At 41.9% G+C, this 21,344-nt stretch overlaps 2 protein-coding genes across 4 annotated transcripts in view; one reads left to right on the top strand and one right to left on the bottom strand.

The window, feature by feature from the left end:
- Positions 1-152: 152 nt before the first annotated feature.
- On the bottom strand, positions 153-11,559 carry fbxl3l (F-box and leucine-rich repeat protein 3, like). 3 transcript variants are annotated; one of them, XM_017711548.2, is made up of 5 exons: positions 11,519-11,559; positions 9,663-10,026; positions 4,441-4,563; positions 4,139-4,310; positions 153-2,912 (listed from the first exon to the last, which is right to left on the bottom strand). In XM_017711548.2, exons 2-5 carry the CDS (start codon positions 10,023-10,025, stop codon positions 2,269-2,271), a joined length of 1,302 nt encoding a protein of 433 aa, XP_017567037.1. In that variant the 5' UTR covers position 10,026; positions 11,519-11,559; the 3' UTR covers positions 153-2,268. The 3 variants fall into 3 exon arrangements, with proteins under 3 accessions (XP_017567037.1, XP_017567034.1, XP_017567035.1); XM_017711545.2 differs by lacking the exon at positions 11,519-11,559 and adding an exon at positions 10,715-10,988; XM_017711546.2 differs by lacking the exon at positions 11,519-11,559 and adding an exon at positions 10,719-10,988.
- A 7,649-nt stretch (positions 11,560-19,208) lies between these two features.
- atp7a (ATPase copper transporting alpha) overlaps positions 19,209-21,344 on the top strand; it is a 44,959-nt gene continuing 42,823 nt past the window's right edge. Inside the window, exon 1 of the mRNA XM_017711543.2 lies at positions 19,209-19,651. The gene's annotated coding sequence lies outside the window, so the exon portion shown is untranslated. The remainder of the gene's footprint in view (positions 19,652-21,344) is intronic.

The raw sequence follows: 21,344 nt of genomic DNA, 5'->3' as shown, positions 1-21,344 counted from the left end.
ATAAAATGTGTCCTGTGACTTTTGACTCACCCTGTATATTGTGTGTGTGTGTGTGTGTGTGTGTGTGTGTATATATATATATTATATATATATATATATATATATATATATATATATATATAAATGCATTGGTTTTTGTGACATCACAAAACTAAAGATCAGTTTTTTATTTAATGATTACAGTGTACTCATTTAAAAAAGCAGGAAATGTTAGTTTTCCTGTTATACAGGTCATTAACTATTGCATTCATTATACAAAACCAGGGCATCTGATCTTAGATCAGCAATATTTCACACTCCTAAAGTCTCCTTCAGTCTCCATCATTAGGAATCACACTTTTTTGCCATAATCACAATTACATGTGAGAAATGAAACTCTTGAGTTTTGCGAGAACTGTGAAGCTCAGTATACCATAACTTACATATCTCAAGGTTTTAGTGGAAATATTTTCAAAGATACATAAACGCTTCCACTAAAGTCTTGGACAATTAGCCTAACGCTGAAGTAGGTATAAAAAGTACAAACAAAAGCATAGTTGTTCACACAGCAGAAAGTAAGAAAAGCCCCTCTGAAAGACTCTGAAAGCTTAATCGCACTGACATTCAATCCACAAAGGAGACAGAACAAAACCGAGTTATGTAACCACTGCAGTTGGGTGAGAGACCACTGTCTGAAATCTCACAGCTTTCATTTCCATTCTAACAGAACTGACTCTACCTGTTCTAGTGTTGACTATCCACACCTACACCTTGTCCTAACAGCGCACAGTCCACGTCCTCCACGACTCTTTCCTGTTCCCTAATTCCGTATGGGGTGGAGAGGCCTGTGAAAAGCCAGCCACAGCAGGAGGACACTGCAGCACACAGCAGTCTGGGCTTCATGAATTATTCTGTCAATATCTCCAGTCTCTACTGAGTGAAAGTCCTATTTCTGTGAGCAGGTGGTCTCTGTTCAAGCTGCATTATCTCTGGCTTTCTGAAACAAAACCTCAGTTAATAACACAGAAAATCACATTTCCATTTACACATATTTGACATGTCTTTTCTATAGACAATATGGGGTCTTCAAATCAAAAACTTTTGACCCCCGTGTTAAAAACAGTCCAGTTCTCTCTGTCTGAAAAACAGTCTGTCCACACAGACAACAAGTCCAGTGTGTCAGTATCATATTTCCATCCCGAAAGATTCCTTTCTCTTTTTGTCCTTTGTGTCCGAATGCATTCGCATACATGTGTGCTCTCTTGCCTTAGTATATCTAAGCGTTTAAGGACATTAGTACATGTGTGTGTTTGCATAAGTGTGTGCATGTACAGTGCTGTGCAAAAGCAACATACCACCCTTAATGTATTATATTTCCAGTCAAAGCAGCCATTATGTTATTTATCAGAAAACAGATGTAACAGACATCTACACAGAAGCCCCCACAACTAATTATAACGGCATTTTCTGTCAACACTTGCTGTGTCCACTCTTGATCTATCACAGCTTCGGTCCTTTTCAGCAGACCTGGAGGACGATGGACCAAGTCTTGCACAATTTTATGAGTTCCATCTTTTCTGTAACTTTTTTAAAATTATTTTTTTGAACTACAGTTTTGGAAACCTTTTTTTTTTTTTAAATACTTATTTTCCTTTTATTTTACCATCTTTTTATAAGTGGATTGCTTACAAAATATACTTATACTAAGCTCTTTAGAAATCAGAACTTTATGAAGCACTAAATAGTGTTTTGACTGAAATTCAATATATCAAAGGTGGTCTCTGACTTTTGCACAGTATAGTACTGCGCCAAAGTCTTTAGGCCAGCCCAAAACATTGTTTAAAACTTTGCAGGTGGTGTGTTTTTGCTCGTACAACTACAGCAGAATAAACAGAAATAAACATTAATACAGTAAAAACAAGATTTTAAGATTTTATATTTTCCTTTTTATATTTTTATAAGATTTCTTATGAGCTGTTCTGAAGAACATCTGTTCAGTGCAGCTCCAGATATGGCTTGGATATATTCAGTTCCCTCAGCAGTATATCTGATTTAAGTTAACAAAGTACTAATTAGAACCAGATCGTAACTGTAAATCCTTTGTTTCCTCAGGGGGAGGTTTGGAAATGGTTAACACTTTAAATCACAGTTTACTGTATTAAAATGTATTTGTATTTATTCTCACATCTGTCAGAGCAAATAAACACACAGTGCTCAAATAAATAGCTTTAAATGCAATTTTCTCAGACATTTACACTGTACTGTACATATTCATGTTCGTACACATGTCTACCAGGTGGGCATCATGTCGGGGAACCAGATGCGTCCGAGGTGCTTGGAGACCTCACTGTGTATCTGCTCCATACTGTAGCTGTTGTCCGGTATCAGGACCTCCTCCATGATGGACAGCTGGCTGAGGCGGCCGCCGCACATCTTCACGAACTCCATGAAACCGCTGCAGGTGACCTCACACTCGCCCAGGCCGATGGCCGTCAGGCTCTTGCAGCGCTCGGCGATGCGGATCAACTCCTCATCCAGGGGCTCCAACCCATTGGCGCATACCACCAGCTCCACCAGGCGTGGGCAGTTCAGCCCGATGCGGCCCAGCATGTCCTTGCTGACGGCGCGGCCGAAGTACAGGTGCGTGACGGGTGTCTCATCACAGAAGAACGGCTCGAACTCCTCTTCGTACAGGAAGAAGTACATGACGATGTTGACCTGCGGGGAGTGGCGGATCAGGGCGTCCCAGCTGCTCTTCTTGATGCTGTGGAACTGGGTCTGGCCCGGGTTCTCGCTCACCACATCGATGCGCAGGTGCTCCAGGTGCACGTGCTTCTCTGAGGAGAGCGCCAGCAGCAGCTCGTCGCTCAGGAGGTGGTAGTTGAGTGCCAGCTCCCGCAGGCCGTGGCACTGGTCTGCCACACACAGGATCCCTGAATGAGCACAAGGTGGGCCTGTTATTCAGGGGTCTGCTCAAAACACCAATATGGTACAGCATCAGAAAAAGACTTCGAATTGCAGGTCAAAGACAGATCTGTAATATCTTCAACCGCCCTCAAGTAGTCTGCATAATTGTTTGTTAATCATTTGTTAATCTTTAGCTAAAGCCTGAAATAAACAAAAGGGCCCTCCAATCAATCCCAGTGTTTTCTATTGTGCTGTGAGCATCCCGACCAATCATAGTGCCAGATGATTGTTCTGTGGGTGTTTGATGAATCAAAGTATTCATGTAATCCAATTAGTAGTCAATAAAAACATAGGCCAATCTTTATGAATGTGACATTACTGTTTGACATATTGTTTGGAAAGTGTTTGTAGCAGCCTATGATATAGTGATATGGTACCAATATAGGGTAGTTATATTACCACTTTATTCAGTCTAATATAATATGACAGAAATATCACAATACTAGTATTTCAGACATTTGGAGGCATGTGTAGCATTACAATTAGATGGATTTACTTGCCCATCATGCTTTTTAACTAATTTAAGAGTGTTATAGAAACTGTTTGTCAAAAACTCTAATTTACCCAGTTACTCAGGTGGAGTTACAAGGCTAACAAACACAGCATAGTCAACCAAATCACACAAACTGAAAATACAGCACCAACACTTCATTCAGGCCTTCATTAAGGCCAGGCAGATGTGTCCATGCAGACTAGACCACAGAACAACTTACTCTGAGCTATAAAAATGCTACGTACAGCTACTGGCTGCCAATTTACACAACGCCAGGGCTGATATTTACAAAGCACAGGACTGATATTAGACCATATGCCTCCATATTTATGACAATTACTGTCACAAATATTGATTCTAGGTCAGCACTACTGGTTTGTGAATACAGACCTTGTTGGCTAAAATGGCTGACTGCAGTTTTGTTCATTTTTATACAGTCAGTCATACTGTGTTGTAGTCCACATCGCCAAGTCTCTGTGACCTTAATGAAGGATGACCTTAATGAAGATCTGGATGTGGTTTGAGCAAACTGAACGATTTGGTGATGCATTTCTACAGAAACAATTTGGGCTATTAGGGTGACCACTGAGTTCTAGCCTTGCCACTCCAGCTCTAAAGAAGCTAAGTTTGGACTATAAATATGAATTCTGTGGTCAATAACATTTTTTTCACCAAATAATTCCTTTGAGATTCACATACCTGCTGGGGAGACGTGTGGACAACTACTCATCTTCAGGAGCTTCAGCGTGTCACTGTTGTTGGCTACCAGAACCTTCAGGGAAGGGTCGTCAACTGGCGTGTCATCAATTTTTATGGAGGACAGAGACTTGGAGTTCACAAACACCACCGTCAGTGCAGATACGAAGTGTGACTGGGGACAGAACACACAAGGAGACACGCAGAGTCAGCACCGACAGCTTTTCACACCTTCTCCATTGAGCCATCATATCTCAGAGCGCTATGACAGCAGAATGGGGGTAATGTGCCTGCATGTGCAGTACCTGAGAGACATTCATAAAGCTGGGCCTTGCTGTTGAGATCAGGCCCAGGGTTTTAATAGTGCAGTTCACCAGCTGGGACAAGATGTTACACGCTGCCTCTGCAGACTCTGTGCAGCTGTCAACCTGCAGCGCAAAAACACAGACATTTTTGAAAACAGTGGAGCTTATGTTCAATAGTACACTGTTGAAAAAAGGGATCTGAATGAGGTTTTGAATTGCAGATATTTAAATGCAGACCACAACAACATAGCTTCTGTGACAATACTAAGTACTGTTTACGGTCAACCTGAAGTCAAAATCGATTTTTTTAGCTTGTTAGTTCATGTTCTGGGGCATTTTAAGCATTATTCATCATATAAGTTGTGTAATGCTTAAAAAAAACCTGAAGGTTAATTGGCAACAGGTCCGTAATATCACCGGATAGGAAAAAAGCATCCCAGAGAGGCTGAGCCTTTCAGAAGTAAAGATGGGGAGGGGTTCACACAAACAATCTGGAGAAATATCTGTATGCAAGGGAAAGGACAAGCCTGAAAGCCAGTATTGCCTATGCATGATATTTGGGCCCTAAGGTGCATTAAAAACAGACATAATTCTGTAGTGGAAATCACTGCATGGGCTCAGGAACACTTCTGAAAACCACTGTCTGTGAAAACAGTTTAATTAAAACTCTAAAATGCAGAGAAGAAACCATATATCAACAGGATTAAGAAATGCTGCCACTTTCTCTGGGCCCGAGCTCATGGACTAACGTGTCCAGTGGAAAAGTGTTCTGTGGTCACAGTTCACACAATTCAAAGCCAGCATCCGTGTTGCCGCCATCAAATTAAAAATGGGCATATATTTTTTAAAAAACAAGAAGATTTCTCAGTTTTAGGATTTGATATGTTGTATTTGTGCCATTTCCAAATAAATATAGGGTTTACATTATTTGCACATCATTGTATTTTGTTTTCATTTAAATTTTGCACGGCGTTCCAACTTTTTTAGGAAATGGGGTTGTAGTAACATGTTTCACCTCCCCTCTTTTCACCCACACTTATAACTGAGAGGAAACACTCAGCTAGCTCAGAGCCCCCCCCTCGATACCATGATTCACCTGGAAATATGTCACAGTACACAGAAGGACAGTGTGTTATTATTTCAATTCATGTTGACTATAAAAACACTCTACACGGATGCATGAGCTGGCACAGCAGTAAACCTTAAGGTTGATGACTGGAATTTGGAGGTGCACTGGCAGGACTGACAAAAGCTACACTGAGGACAAATATATAAGGCAGCTTTTAAGCATTACATTCCTATTGCTTATTAGTAGGTCTACTCTTCAGTTACTCACTCTCATAACTGCAAACAGTCTAATGCAAAGGTTTAGGCACCCCAGGTTTAAATAGGCACCCCAGGTTTTGTTGATTTCTTAAGTGAAAAGAAGTTAAAACATCCTCTACAGTGAATGTACTTCTGAAAATGAATGCCAAGTTACTGTTTATTTGCTAAATGTAACATATTTAGAAAACAAAGACAAAGGGCTGAGAGTAAGCCTAGTACTGGACTACACAGCATTCTGAGATTCTCAATTGAAAGGAGAATGTAGTCCAGTACTAGGCTTAGTCTCTGTCTGCGAAACCAGTCCAATATCTGGCATATGCAAATGTTTGGGAGCAAGCACATTTTACATATTTTTGTCCACTATGTTAAATTCAGCAAATAAACAGAAACTATACATTGACATTTGCAGAAAATGACATATTTAAGTTATTATGTTAATAAAGTCACTTCTTCTGTTGGCCTATTTATCACGACATTTTGACACAATGCAAAGGGCGGCTGTCAATTTTAAGTTAAGTCAAAAAATGAAAAACAACAAAAAGGAGATGTTTTGTCGCAAAACTATACGTAAGAGCAACATTAATAACGATAACTGTTCAGTAGTAATCAGTTGGGAAAGGGTATTTTGGAGACAAGAAAGAAAATCTTGGTTTTGCCAAGAACAAGCCTGTCTTATGTGCTCAGTAAATATGCAAATAGATATATTTCTGTTTCTACTCTCTCATACTTTCTATCCATCCATATCTTTTTTGATAAACAGTTGGTTAGAGTTTTCCATTTTGATATAAAGGTTAGATTCGTGCAATTCAGCAAGGGATGCAGGCTGTAGGTGGTAACCTTCTTAATGCACTTTGTAATGTGATACATTTTTTATGCAGTTATACTGTATAAATCTGGGATTTATTCTCACTTCTGGGTTAAGATAAAGGGAACCTTCAGTGCCAAATACAACAATGCAGTGCCATGTGCGTATAAGAGAAAGAAAGAGATAAAAGTTCTGAACATATAGACACTGGAACATGTTTTACGTTGGGGGTGTTGAAATTTGTATTCATATATATATTGTGGACATCTGACCAACACACCTATATGAGCTTGTTGGACATCCCATTCCATATCCATTTAAAAAAATGTGCATTATTATAGAGTTGCCCCACTGGGGTGAAAACTAAAATAGTCTCCACTCTTCCGGGAAAGAGTCTGGAGTGTGTCTGTGGGAATTTTTAAAAAGCGCATTTGTCAGGTCAGGCACTGATGTTGGACAAGAGGGCCTGGCTGACAATCAACGTTCCACTTCAACCCAAAGGTGTTCAGTGGGGTTGAGGTCAGGCTTGTGTGCAGCTGCTCGGCCATGGAAACCCACTTCGTGAAGCTGCTGACTTGCGGTTCTTGTGCTGATGTTGCTTCCAGAGGCAGTTTGGAACTCTGTAGTGAGTGATTCAACAGAGGACAGGCAATTTTGATGTGCCATGTGCTGCAGCATTCGGCAGTGGTCTACCGCTTCAAAGCTCACAAACTCACTTGTTCCAAAGGTGGCATCTTATGGCAGTGCCACGTTTTAGATCACTGAGCTCTTCAGTATGAAGCTTTCCACTGCCAGTGTTTCATCTTTGGAGCCCGCATGACAATGTGCTTGATTATATATACCTGTTAGCAATGGGTGTCGCTGAAACGCCTGAACTCACTAACTAGGAGAGGTGTCAACACTTCTCCATATAGTGTACATGTGACATACTTGGGGATATAATACGTATGTTTTATATTCTGTGTTCTTGAGAAAATCATCACTAGTGATAATGCAGAGTGTCTGGCAGTGCACTCCCTGACACCCAAACAGGCTAAATAGGCCCTCTAAGGAGACAAGATGAAGAACACCAGACAGCAGTGTTTATAGTTAAGCGCAAAGTAAAACATGAAGGCATGAGTACCACTTCACAAATTTGGCCGTTAACATGACTTGTAAATAGGCCTAGAATTAATGTACTGTTTGTGGACTCCTGGCCTTTGGATCACATCATATTTTACGTCCATTAGTCACCGCCACACCATAAAATAAGCAGCAATAAATTAACTGCTACAAATGAGCTCTGGAGGCATTAATTTAGAACTGAAGGCTTTACTGTGTCCAGGAAAGCTGAGTCCAAGACCTGAAGATGATATCTCAAGCTGCAAGACTTCTGACTGGGTTCTGCAGCAGCATTTCATTTAATCTGTGAAGGACTGAGCACAGAACCCAATGAACTCCAACAAACCCACATGTTTGGTTGACGTGTCTGCCATGAGTGTTGGAAGACTCTCGAATGTTCTCCTAAATTAGTTTAGCAGATATCCTTATAGCTGATTGTTGTACAGTTTGTGGTATAGTGTCTGATTCAGTTATTGCCTGTTTTGTCTGTTTGTACTGTTGAGGTTCTGTGTTTTAGAGCCCATATCCCACTTTTTCCATGAATCTCAGTTCTCTAAAGTCCACTCATGACGTATGTGTGAATTTAATGTACCAAAACTATCCAATAGTGATGCACCAAAATAAAAATTCCTGGCCATTCAAGACATGTCTGGCTGAACACTAAGTGTAGTTTTTTTTTCCTTTTGACATTTTATTTCTACCATAAATATAAAAGCTACACAATAAAAAAATTGAGAAAAACTGCTTTCCATAGGACAAAACTGAGCTGACAACACATAAAAACAATGTCCTCAACAACAGAAAATGGTTAGAGAGAGAAGAAGAAAAAACCTTTTCATCACGGCTTCTAATTTTCATCACCATTCAAATAATTTGGGAATTGTTTGTCTTTGCTGCAGTCCTATTTAATGCTTTTTCAGCCAAAATTATTGGCCTTTTTTTCACAAAAAGTGCCATTTTATTTGTTAATTCATACTTAAATTATACGCGACTATTTTCTAACCTCTCTTTGTTGCTTAACCCTCTACTGCACAACGTTGCCTCAGGGCAACAAACTCATTTTTCTCACTTTACAATAAGATTATATATATTCAAAGACAATAATAGGATTAACAACAAAGGGAAGAGTTTGAGTAAGTCAATAAAAAGCATGTTTTTGGTCAGACTGTCTGACCACATTTCAACCGCTTTTTCCACATTCAGCATGATATTTTTTTGTTATGAGAATTTTCAAAAACATGCTTGTTACCTAGAAGCAATTGTGCGACAGAGGAATAGATTAAGCCAGTCACAAGCCAGGTCTCACCACTTCAGACAACACGGCTCTGTCATTTCTTCCCATAGTTTCACAATGTTGCCTCAAGGCAACACACTCAAAAAAGCCCCCTGCACAAATTATTATGTTTTAAAAGTGTTTTCTAATTTAATTATCGGGTTGAATATTAACAATCATATTTCATAATTACAACATTTAATCATCTGGACCACTTTATGCAAGAAAGTGAAGTTTTTTAATTGCTCTCATAACGGCTGCAGTATCGAGTTAATATTAAACAGGCTGATTTTCTACTCTGTGTAAATGTTTTGTTTTTTCTGACATCACAAGTTCAATTAATTCAAAACTGGCCACTTTTACAGCTTCATTTACATATACATATAGACCATATATAACAGGATCAAAGGGGTAGTTCTTGAAACTTTAACAGTGTTTCCAAGGCTTTTATTTTACAAAAGCAAAGTTCCAGTTTTCTATCATGTGGGCCATTTAAACGTAGCGCCATATAACAGAGGAACTATATTTCACCCCTTACCTACATTTGGCTGTAGGGAAAAAGAATGACAAAGAAGGTACATGTGCCTTTTTCTAATCTAACCCAAAAGTATAGAACATTAGAACGCTGCCACTTGTTTGATGAGTGTTGGGTCAGCGTGCTGTGGCCTTCAGGAATCGCTCTGCTGCAGTGGTGTACATCCGCCAAAGCCGGTTTACCTTGAAGCTGACGTACTGCAGGTGCTGAGCGTGTCGCTTGATGATCTGCTGGATGAGGTCAGGGTGAGTGGACCTCAGGTAGGATGTGGCCGGCTGGTTCAGCTCGAACTCAAAACGCCTCCACAGCTCGGGGATGTGAAACACGTCGTTCCAGCAGCGGCACACGGACGAGGCCCGCGCTCGGTCCACTAAAGACAGGTACTGGAAGATGTGCAGGACGATGTGATGGGGCAGGCTGCCCCAGTCAGGGACATGGCTCTGTGAGGCGGACACTCCCTGGCCAGTCCTTTGCCTCTTGGCTCTGCTCTGAGTAGGGCTGAAGCTCTGGCACTTCGCCGCAATGTTTACTCGGCCTCGCTTCATCCTGTTGAAGTAGAAACATGGGTCAAGATGGTGACTCATTCCTCCCATGACTCTGCTCGAGTCTGTAAATGAACACATGAGGCTCTACAGTCACTGACAGAAGGGTGCGTGGCAGCTATAAGACACTGTTCTGTGTTGCTCTGTACCTATTAATAGGGCAGAAATAGACCTAGAATCTACATGGAAGAGGGGCAAACGGTGACTTTGTTCACTGCAAAAAGTATGACTAACTAATAATTACAAATAATTATGGCAATATTGTGATAAATAGCATGGACTTCATCCGTATTTAAATACTGGTTGCATGTTTTATTACATACAAAGAGAGCACTAAGTTATTAGCCCTGTTGTTGGCACTGCTGGTTCACCACTGTCTGTTCCAACTTGCCAAACCTCAGCAAAAACACCATATCGTGACTCACACCGTGTGTCGAGAAACGTGTCGATAATGTCTATTGGTATCGCGATGTTGGACCTGTTTTGTTATACCGCCCACCCCTGTAGGAGAACTAACTCCATATTTTATGGTAGTCTCTACGCTCACCAACCAAAAACTAGGCAAAATCGTCCCTGATCGGAACACAAGTGTCCTTAACACGGCTTGTTTTTAGCTTAATACGAGATACAGTGACAGACAGACCGACTTCAGACCGAGGGAGGAGGGTAAAGGCAGCGCTGCGCGTACTCACTCACTCGCTCAGCTCGGCTCAGGATCCTTTGAGAAGAAAGAGCATTATAATCTTTCCAAACAAGCAAAGAGAGAGTAGGTGTTATTTATTCCACCGCCGGACTCCGACTCGTGTCGACGCCGTGTAATTCAGCTCTAATGTGTACTAAAAACAGCCCTGGGTCATAAAAACAGCCGCAGCGGTAACGCTAGTAGTATCCGTGTTAGCCGTGTTGCTAAGCTGGGGCTTCGGCGTCGCAGCCACACTACTGAGAGGCACGCGTGCACGCGCTGGCACGTGAGCGCGGGAAAACATGGACTCCGACTCTGACTCTCTCTCACTCTATCTCCCTCTTTCTTTCTCTCTCTCTCTCTTTCTCTCTATCTCCCTCTTTCTTTCTCTCTCTCTCTCCATAGATATACAAATATATATATATATATATATATATATATATATATATATATATATATATATATATATATCTCCATAGATATACAAATCTCTCTCTCTCTCTCCATAGATATACAAATCTCTCTCTCTCTCTCTCTCTCTCCATAGATATACAAATCTCTCTCTCTCTCTGTCTCTCTCTCCCCACATACTACACTGTTACTAATACATACTAAAGCCTGTTACTAATGAATGTGCTGCTTATGGCGATGTACTATTAACGTTAGTTAATATGGGACTCCGCTTCTGTTTCTGCTGTTTTCTCCCGCAACACGATCCATTATTTAAACACTTCCCCCTCACATACCCATAGGTCCTAATATTCTGCGACTTTTCTGGCCCATCTTCGTGGCATCGCGTGGTAAACAAACTTACTATGTGAGCCTTGTTTACACTAGCCTGCGTCGTCGTCATGGCGACTAACCCGCTCGCAGTCTGCGCGTGAGACGTGGATTCGTATTTGTATTATTTTAATCGCTGTTGTTTTGCACACGTTTGTTTTCCCGGGGTGGTCCAGTGGGGAGGTCACAGAGCACCCCCCCACCCCGGCCCGCCTCTGTGGGTTAATCTAGGGGCGGGTAAAAATAAATAAATAAGAGCGCTTACACTGAAAAAGTAGGTCAGTGTGTCAGAGGGACACGTCACTCTGCAGAGCACAGCTTTTCACCAGCGCAGGGTAATCGGCGTCTGCTGCAGCCTGGCTCAGCCCCAGACCTCGGAGTCGTTTCAGGGGTTTTAACACCGTGCGTGTTGTACGTAGCGCGCTTAAAATGTAAGCAGTATACCTTTGTTTGCCCGCTATAGGGCCTGGTCTGTGCGTGGCCGAGCAAATACAGGGCCGTTTCAAAGCTGAACTGGAAGGAAAACGATAGTGCAGGTCAAAAATAGCATAATCGCCCCGCGGCAGCCCACACAAAAAGGCCAGCGGGCGGCTGCGTGGTGTTTGTTCCCATTACGCTTTATGGCAGCAGTGCTCCTGCACTGAGGGGGGGCACTGCGCACACCATGGACGCTGCTAGGCCAGTTTTAGAGGGGCTTAATGGTGTTTAGCCCCCCTTTTCTAAGTGAACGTACATTACTAGCCCAAAACAACTCATTCACAACACACTGTAACGGCAGCTCTAAAGCAGCGCTGCCTGCGTTGTACCGCCAGAAATTGACTGACGTAAAGTTCAGCCAATCATATCAGACCTTATGCGGTGTAAGCCAATCATATCATACCTGGGGGCGGGGCTCTGGTTGTGCACTGCAAAGGATTTTAGCTGGAAAATAAACATTAGACCTTTTTCAAAATCTGTGGTTGATAAACACAGCGAAACAGTGTGAAAGGGAATATATCCAACTGCAATATGGATTTGAGGCAAATTATGGTCAGTGTAGCCGGATACCTGTTTCTGTAGTTGGTTGTTTGTTAACTGTAGTTAGCGTTAGCTACGTCAGGTTAGCTGGGGTAGGTGGGGTAAATAAGAGAGGGCAGGCCGACTCTGGCATTAGCCGACTAACCGCTGGCAAGCCAAGTAGTTAAACACGAACAAGAGGGATAGAAAAAACGCTTTGACAGCTCTTTACGTTCTTTGTTTTCATGTTTCTCTTCAGTATTTGCAGCCAGTGACACCAGACGATGCCATGAATTGTTGTTTACAGTCAGTCACCGTCAGTGAAAGGAAGTTGCTGCAGCTTTTAAAGTGGAAAACTGAAAAAGCTTCTTCAGCTTTGTATGAACACATCATCAAAACTCAGTTTTATATCCCTCAATTCCCCAACATGTAGATTTTTTTACCCGTTAAAACAAACAAACAGAAAGTAAATGATCATTTGAGTGAATCTGAGTTTAATCAAATGAATGTATTGCTAAACTCAGGAATAGAGCGAGAGAAAGAAGCTGCTGTAGACCGAAAAGCCTGAAGGACTGAAGGAGCAGATGTGATGGAGGTTGGCGATGAAGAGTTGTATAAGCTTTTAGTTAAAATTGATACTGAATTTAATATAACTTAACTGAGAAAACCTAATACTTGTCACCATGACCATGAATTTCTGTCACCTAGCTTATTAACCATGCCCACAGAGCAAAATCAGACTCTTTCTGACTGCACCAACCGAGACTGGACTGGTCTGTAATCTGTGAGGTTGAGTAATATATTTGGGGCGTTGCAGTTTATCTCAGAGAGAGAGAGGAGGCAGCACTGACTTCAGTGCCTTTGCTTGATCTGTGCCGGTTGTAAGTGGATGGATATGGTGTTTTTTATACTAGCTCTGTGCTTAATACACACTTCAAAGAGACAGATCCACTCGATGGCTGTTGCTACTCTAAAAGTGCACTATAAACGTTTTATGACTATTTTAAAAAATTCTCTTTGGGGACCCTGCTCCCAGACCCCCCCTAGTACAGGCTTAGCCCCGGTGTCAGTGAACCTCTAGTGACGTCCCTGGTACAGACTCGTAGAAGTAAGAAAAGCTCAGGAGTTCCTCAGTTTATCCCAGTACGAGAGCCCTCTTTTTCTGTTGTAGAGCCCCTTCTTAGATTAAAAAGGCCTGTCTGGTAAGGGCTCTTTATAAGTGCCAGGAACATCCCTGAAAATGAAACACTGGCTTTCATCGCAACTTGAGGCCATGCTTTTCAGAGGAATAACTGAAGTGCATGTGTATCAGAAGCCTACCTGTAGGCCTCAGAGACTTAACCTCTAGCTCTAATGTTCTACTGATGAGATTTAAAGGAAGACGCCGGTTCCTCAAAGTCTGTTACAGTTCTCAGCGTTGCGTTATATTTTACATAGGTTGTTTGCATAAATTTAGCGCTTTATGCTAAAGCTATTACCTGTTAGCGTGCCAGCTAGTTAGCATTCTAGCTTCCATAGAGCAGCAAGATAGCAGTAAATGAAATTTAACATTACTTGTGATCTGCAGCAGGTGTTACTGTCTTATGAAAATAATAGTAGAACTTTTAGAGAAGCTTAATTTGGTACATAGTACATTAGTAGTTGTAAAGGCTGTTTTGCTGTCTGGGTCTATGCTCTGAGGAAGGGCCATTATTTTTACGCTGTATTATTTTAGAAGCACACATTTAACAAAAAGGAAAGAAACACAGAAAAACCTATAAAATCTGGAACACATCTTCGTTCTGAAGGAAAAATGTGGGACCATTACGTTAAACAGCCACAGAGTGAGACAGGATTCCTCTGTGATACTGGGATACATTGCTGTATGAATGACATGTTTACATTTCTGCGTTACTGCATTGAGCACAGAACGCATGACGAATGCTGTGCTAGTCTGTTCCTTGTAGATTAAACTTGAGGTGAAAGGGCGGAAACTCAACCGGTGATTTAGAAATAGACTTCAGCCAACTGGGCATTTAGTACGTGCAGCTGGCACAGAGACATACCCTGATTAGTCAGTGCTCATGCCTGTTATTCCGTGCTGTCCTATGAATGTGTCTTAATGTGAGTACTGAACGGCTCTTTGTGGCTTATAGCTGCAATCTCCTGAGGCTGGTATTGCGTGAAATTGCATAAACCTCCACATAGTCCCCAATTTACATTAAAACAAACAGCTGTGTTTCTGTGCAGTGTTATTACAGAGATGCACACGCAACTAGGGGACAGAAAGTGGCACGCTTTATGACGCGAAGCATCACTCTTTATGACAGAAAGGGGCACTCTTATGGCGCGAAGCATCACTCTTTATGACAGAAAGGGGCACTCTTTATGACAGAAAGTGGCACTCTTTATGACAGAAAACTGCACTATTTATGACAGAAAATGGCACTCTTTATGGTGCGAAGCATCACTCTTTATGACAGAAAGTGGCACGCTTTATGACGCGAAGCATCACTCTTTATGACAGAAAGTGGTACGCTTTATGACGCGAAGCATCACTCTTTATGACAGAAAGGGGCACTCTTTATGGCGCGAAGCATCACTCTTTTTGACAGAAAGGGGCACTCTTTATGACAGAAAGTGGCACTCTTTATGACAGAAAACTGCACTATTTATGACAGAAAATGGCACTCTTTATGGTGCGAAGCATCACTCTTTATGACAGAAAGTGGCACGCTTTATGACGCGAAGCATCACTCTTTATGACAGAAAGTGGTACGCTTTATGACGCGAAGCATCACTCTTTATGACAGAAAGGGGCACTCTTTATGACACGAAGTATCACTCTTTATGACAGAAAGTGGCACTCTTTATGGCGCAGAGCTTCACTCTTTATGACAGAAAGTGACACTCTTTATGGCACAAAGCTTCACACTTTATGACAGAAAGTGGCACTCTTTATGGCACAAAGATTCACTCTTTATGACAGAAAGTGACACTCTTTATGGCACAAAGCTTCACTCTTTATGACAGAAAGGGGCACTCTTTATGGTGCAAAGCTTCACTCTTTATGACACAAAGTGGCACTCTTTATGGCAGAAAACTACACTATTTAGGACACAAGGTGACACTCTTTATGGCAGAAAACTGCACTCTATGGCACAAAGTAACGCTCTTTATGGCAGAAAGCTACACTCTTTATTGCACAAAATTGCACTCTTTATGACACAAAGTAACACTCTTCATGACACAAAGTAACACTCTATGACAGAAAGCTACACTCTTTATAGCACAAAGCAGCACTCTTTATGACAGAAAGTGTCACTCTTTATGGCACAAAGCGGCACTCTGTGGCAGAAAGTGTCACTCTTTTTGACACAAAGCATATACACAGTATATAGTACAATATACAGTCGGATGCAAGTTTGGGTGCTCTAATCTTTATTAGTCCCACAACAGGGAATTTTTACCTCCGCATTTAACCCATCTGTGCAGTGAAACACTACATACACACTAGTGAGTGCACACACTAGGGCACACTTGCCCAGAGTGGGGGGCAGCCTTATACGCAGCAGCCAGGGAGCAGTTGGGGGTTAGGTGTCTTGCTCAAGAACACCTCGGTCATGTACTGCTGGCTCTGGGGATCGAACCGGTGACCTTCTCGTCACTGGGCCGGTTCCTAACCTCCAGCCCATGACTGCACCCAGACGTTGCGTGACTTCATGAGAAGTGAAAGTAAGTTAACGCACTTCTTCACGATTACTGCTTGTTTACAGTATTTAACATACTGGGAAAATGGACATGATATGTGGGCTATGTAAAAGTTATGGTGCATTTTATATTTTATGATGATTTTTTCCACAGTAATGTAATGTAATGTAAATCTTAGCAAATAAATAGAAATTGTGCACTAAATTTGCAGAACAGTATCATGTTTAAGTGTGTTCTCTGTAGAGGATGTGTTCACTTATTTTCACTTAGAAAATTATAAAATTTCCTCACTTGTTTTGGCGATTCTGCACTTACACAGAATTATAGATGTATTTGTGTTTCTCAGTGATTATATAGATTCTGATGTTAATATTTGAATGTACAAATATAAGAATATTCTCTACTTAACAAAATTTATATAAAGAAAGACATTTTATTTTTAACAGAAGTTAATAGGGCATTTATATATTCCAAGTAATTAGAGCATTTCCGTTTGTCCATTCATAGTGAGATTTTGACACAGTGTAAAAGAATTTGCAATTTCAAATTCCGTCGTATGAAAAACAAAAAAAATGGTTTTGTACCAGTCAGTGGTGGACAAAATACACAAACCATGAACTCGAGTTACAGTGGAGATACCCAAGGTAAAATATTACTCCAGTAAAAGTATAAGTTCCTCCCTTTAGACCTCCACTAGTATTTGCCTTCAAATGTACTTAAGTATGAAAAGTAAAAGTACTGAAAGAGTAAGGCTCTGAGGTCCTGTTATCATTTTTATAACAAGACTCGCTTCATGAACTCATTATAGGTGAAAGTCCTCCAGCGTCTCCTCCTCCTGTGTCTTTTACACACAAGCAAAGTTTCAGTTTAAGATTTATTTACAACTTAGTTCCAAGTTTAAGTTGAATAAAAACTGGCTTTAAACTCAGGATCACAGATGAGCTCCTTTACTATGTTGATCCGTAGGCCTCTGTTCATAAACATAAACATATTTATATATTGTGCTCTATTTACACAAAGTTAGGTTAGTTCATCATTTATGTTGAACAGACTCTCCCAAACCTTTACGCTGCTGCGCTGACGTTGAACCGTGTGCTGTACTGGGTCGGTCTGACCAACAGGTCAAAACCAGCTCTAAACAAAGTGACCGCTGGGCCCTGATTGGTGCTCTGGCTTTGCGCTTCTTTCGTTTAGACATGTTACATTTTTATACACACAGAAACCAAAAGGAACGACAGATTTCTCAGAATGTAGTGGAGGAAAAAGTCAGATATTAGACTCTGAAATGTAGTGGAGTGAAAGTAAAAAGTCGCCCAAACTGATATATATATATATATATATATATATATATATATATATATATATATATATATATATATATATATATATATATGCTCAAGTAAATCAAACTTCTGTGAAATCAAACTGTTCACTTAGGAAGCAACACTGATTGACAATCAATTTCACAGCTGTTGTGTAAATGGAATAGACAACAGGTGGAAATCATTGGCGATTAGCAAGACACATTCAATAAAGGAGCGGTTCTGCAGGTGGGCACCACAGACCACTTCTCAGTACCTTTCTGGTTTCTGGCTGATGTTTTGGTCACTTTTGAATGTTGGTGGTGCTTTCACACTCGTGGTAGCAGGAGACGGACTCTACAACCCACACAAGTGGCTCAGGTAGTGCAGCTCATCCAGGATGGCACATCAGTGTGAGCTGTGGCAAGAAGGTTTGCTGTGTCTGTCAGCGTAGTGTCCAGAGGCTGGAGGCGCTACCAGGAGACAGGCCAGTACACCAGGAGACGTGGAGGAGGCCGTAGGAGGGCAACAACCCAGCAGCAGGACCGCTACCTCCACCTTTGTGCAAGGAGGAACAGGAGGAGCACTGCCAGAGCCCTGCAAAATGACCTCCAGCAGGCCACAAATGTGCATGTGTCTGCACAAACGGTTAGAAACCGACTCCATGAGGATGGTATGAGGGCCCGACGTCCACAGATGGGGGTTGTGCTCACAGCCCAACACCGTGCAGGACGCTTAGCATTTGCCAGAGAACACCAGGATTGGCAAATTCGCCACTGGCGCCCTGTGCTCTTCACAGATGAAAGCAGGTTCACACTGAGCACATGTGACAGACGTGACAGAGTCTGGAGACGCTGTGGAGAGTGATCTGCTGCCTGCAACATCCTTCAGCATGATCCTCAGACCCCTTGTGAGAACATATGCTGGTGCGGTTGGCCCTGGGTTCCTCCTAATGCAGGACAATGCTAGACCTCATGTTGCTGGAGTGTGTCAGCAGTTCCTGCAAGATGAAGGCATTGAAGCTATGGACTGGCCCGCCCGTTCCCCAGACCTGAATCCGATTGAGCACATCTGGGACATCATGTCTCGCTCCATCCACCAACGCCACGTTGCACCACAGACTGTCCAGGAGTTGGTGGATGCTTTAGTCCAGGTCTGGGAGGAGATGCCTCAGGACCATCCACCACCTCATCAGGAGCATGCCCAGGCATTGTAGGGAGGTCATACAGGCACGTGGAGGCCACACACAATACTGAGCCTCATTTTGACTTGTTTTAAGGACATCACATCAAAGTTGGATCAGCCTGTCGTGTGTTTTTCCACTTTAATTTTGTGTGTGACTCCAAATCCAGGCCTCCATTGGTTAATAAATTTGATTTCCATTGATGATTTTTGTGTGATTGTGTTGTCAGCACATTCAACTTTGTACAGAACAAAGTATTCAATGCGAATATTTCATTCATTCAGATCTAGGATGTGTTATTTGAGTGTTCCCTTTATTTTTTTGGAGCTGTGTGTATGTGTATGTGTGTAGATGTATGTGTATATAAATATATATATATATATATATATATATATATATATATATATATATATATATATATATATATATATATAAATATATATATACACACACACACACACACACACACACACACACACACACACACACACACACACACTGCTCTTCTGGATGAAGGCCTGTTCGTTTTAAGCTGTTCTATTAGTCCGGTGCTAATCACACCGCTGAAGGCGCCCTCTCTCTGAGTGAAGGCCGGAGCTGCGCAGTGTGCAGCGCAGTGCTGACCCTAAAGAGTGCGTTTAGGTCGGACGCGGTCTCGTCTCATAGCAGCGCTGCTAATCCTCGCTGAACTGAACAGCCTGGGAAAGTGGCAGCTACAGCGAAAAGACGGGCTTTTAGTCCGACTACAGGTCATGTTTTGTTCGATGCCGCCGTGGTTTACGTGTCCAGTCCTCGCTGAGGAAGAGGAGGAGGAGGAGGAGCTCCGAGCGCCGTGAGTCCTGAGCGCTGCTAGCCGAAGCTAACTGGCTGGTTTTTAGCCCTGCGCCGCCTCTAGCATGGCGAGAGTGTGAGGTGACTGCGGCGCTCCGGAGGAAATAAACCAGCCGACGGCAGCGGGGCTGCAGCTGCGGACTCCCAGGCTGTGTCTGACAGAAAGGTAACATAAGCGAAACGGCTCCCTTGTCATTGTCGTAATTTTATGACTTATTTGACCAAGTAACGTTATCCTGCGTCTTAGCTTAGCTCAACTAGCTCGAAGTTGATACGAGGCTGAAGTTGAGCTCCGTCTTCGCCAGCTTCTTGTTCTAATTACCCGTTCCACCTTAAATCCTGTAGCGGTTACCTTCTGGCGCCTGACGTGCCGTGATGTAACTGCTGCGCCATTTAAGGTGGAACGGGGGAATTGGAGCAAGAAGCCTGACTTGGGTTTCGTGCAGCTGGCTTTTAACACGTAGTCGGCTTTTGGGAGGTTTAAGCGGAGTAATGGTCCTGTTTATTTTTGTTTGGTGGCTGTGGTTGGAGTTGAAACTGCTGTTGCTAGGTTTGCTAACCTAAGCCATATTTCAGCTGCTTTGGTGAGCAAGTATCGATAAGAGGCTGTGAAACGTATGAAGAGCTGGAAGCTGCAGTTAAAGTTGGCGTCGTTGAAGGGCAATTCCACCAAATTTTAAAAAGTCCTTGCTTATTTCAAGATGTAAACAACGTAGCTAACCTGGCTAATTTAGAGCGGTTTGATGCGAATTGGTTCATTTCTAGAGAAACGTACAGAATCACGTTCCTATACGGTGGTGGTGTTGACAGGAACCAGGGCTCCCAGTGGCTACAACACACATGCAGCCGTTTTATTTACTATCCATAACCACCTGTGACCCTGCACGTGGTTCCTGAGTATTTATAGGTAGTCCTGATCATTGTAAACAAACAAAACAAACTAATTGGGATCTGTTTTGCCTTACAATGCCCTACGTGTCCCCTTCATTTAAAAGGGAGTTTAAAGGTTGTTTAGACTAAACCCTTATTAAAACTGTAGTGAAACAGTGGATTCATAGCCATTTAATGTAATAGCTTTCTGAGAGGTTTGAGCTTTTCGAGACATTTAACTCTTCAGACATCTGGTTCCTATCACCACCACCACCACTGTGAACAGTTCTGACTCAGCTAGTTTCTCTATAGCAGAGCTGCTGAATGCCTTTGTTTACGTCTTAGCTGCTTAATTATACAGACATTTAGAAAAATCAGTGGAGTGCCACTTAAATAAATAAAATATATATATATAAGACTTTTTAGCTTTTACAATATAGTCTGGAAACACCAACCATTAACCCCCCCCTTGACACTCATATCTGCCCATACTAATTTATATGTGCAGTTCCCAAACTGCCTTCCCGTTTTTCGGATGTCTGATATGCAGGCCGAATGTTAATGCAAGATTTCATTACAGGATTATTGCTCGCCATCTGTCAGCATTGGGGACTGTTACTATTGGGCAGAAACAAACAAAATACTGAGCAAATTTTGCTAGACTGTTCTATAAATACATAAATACACATAATGCACATAAATAATATGGGTCATATAAATCAAATTGTCTGGATTTAATAATACCCTTTTGCTTGATCTGTCCGCTGCCTAAAACACCACCGTTATCAAGACTAAGTCGTTTTAAAATAGAGAAATGCTGATTTCTGAGCGGATGTAATTTCCTTCCTTTTTTCTTTCTTTTTTTTTTTATAACAATTGTTATGATAGGAATGTGGACATAAACAGGAACCCCCCCAGTCAGCGTCACAGTCTTGTGATTCTCCCATTTCAGTGTTCTTCAGTGGTGTTATATCAGACCGTCATTTATC

This window comes from Pygocentrus nattereri, chromosome 11, assembly GCF_015220715.1.
Source record: "Pygocentrus nattereri isolate fPygNat1 chromosome 11, fPygNat1.pri, whole genome shotgun sequence".
Lineage (NCBI taxonomy): Eukaryota > Metazoa > Chordata > Actinopteri > Characiformes > Serrasalmidae > Pygocentrus > Pygocentrus nattereri.
This window is presented reverse-complemented; position numbering and strand designations above follow the sequence as displayed.

What these genes read in the sequence shown, in the direction of transcription:
- fbxl3l (XM_017711548.2), bottom strand. Translation starts at nt 10,025, where the DNA reads ATGAAGCGAGGCCGAGTAAACATTGCGGCGAAGTGCCAGAGCTTCAGC. An exon ending in TGCAGTACGTCAGCTTCAAG is followed by an intron (nt 4,564 to 9,662) that starts GTAAACCGGCTT and finishes TTTGCGCTGCAG; the next exon opens with GTTGACAGCTGCACAGAGTC. An exon ending in TCCACACGTCTCCCCAGCAG is followed by an intron (nt 2,913 to 4,138) that starts GTATGTGAATCT and finishes GTGCTCATTCAG; the next exon opens with GGATCCTGTGTGTGGCAGAC.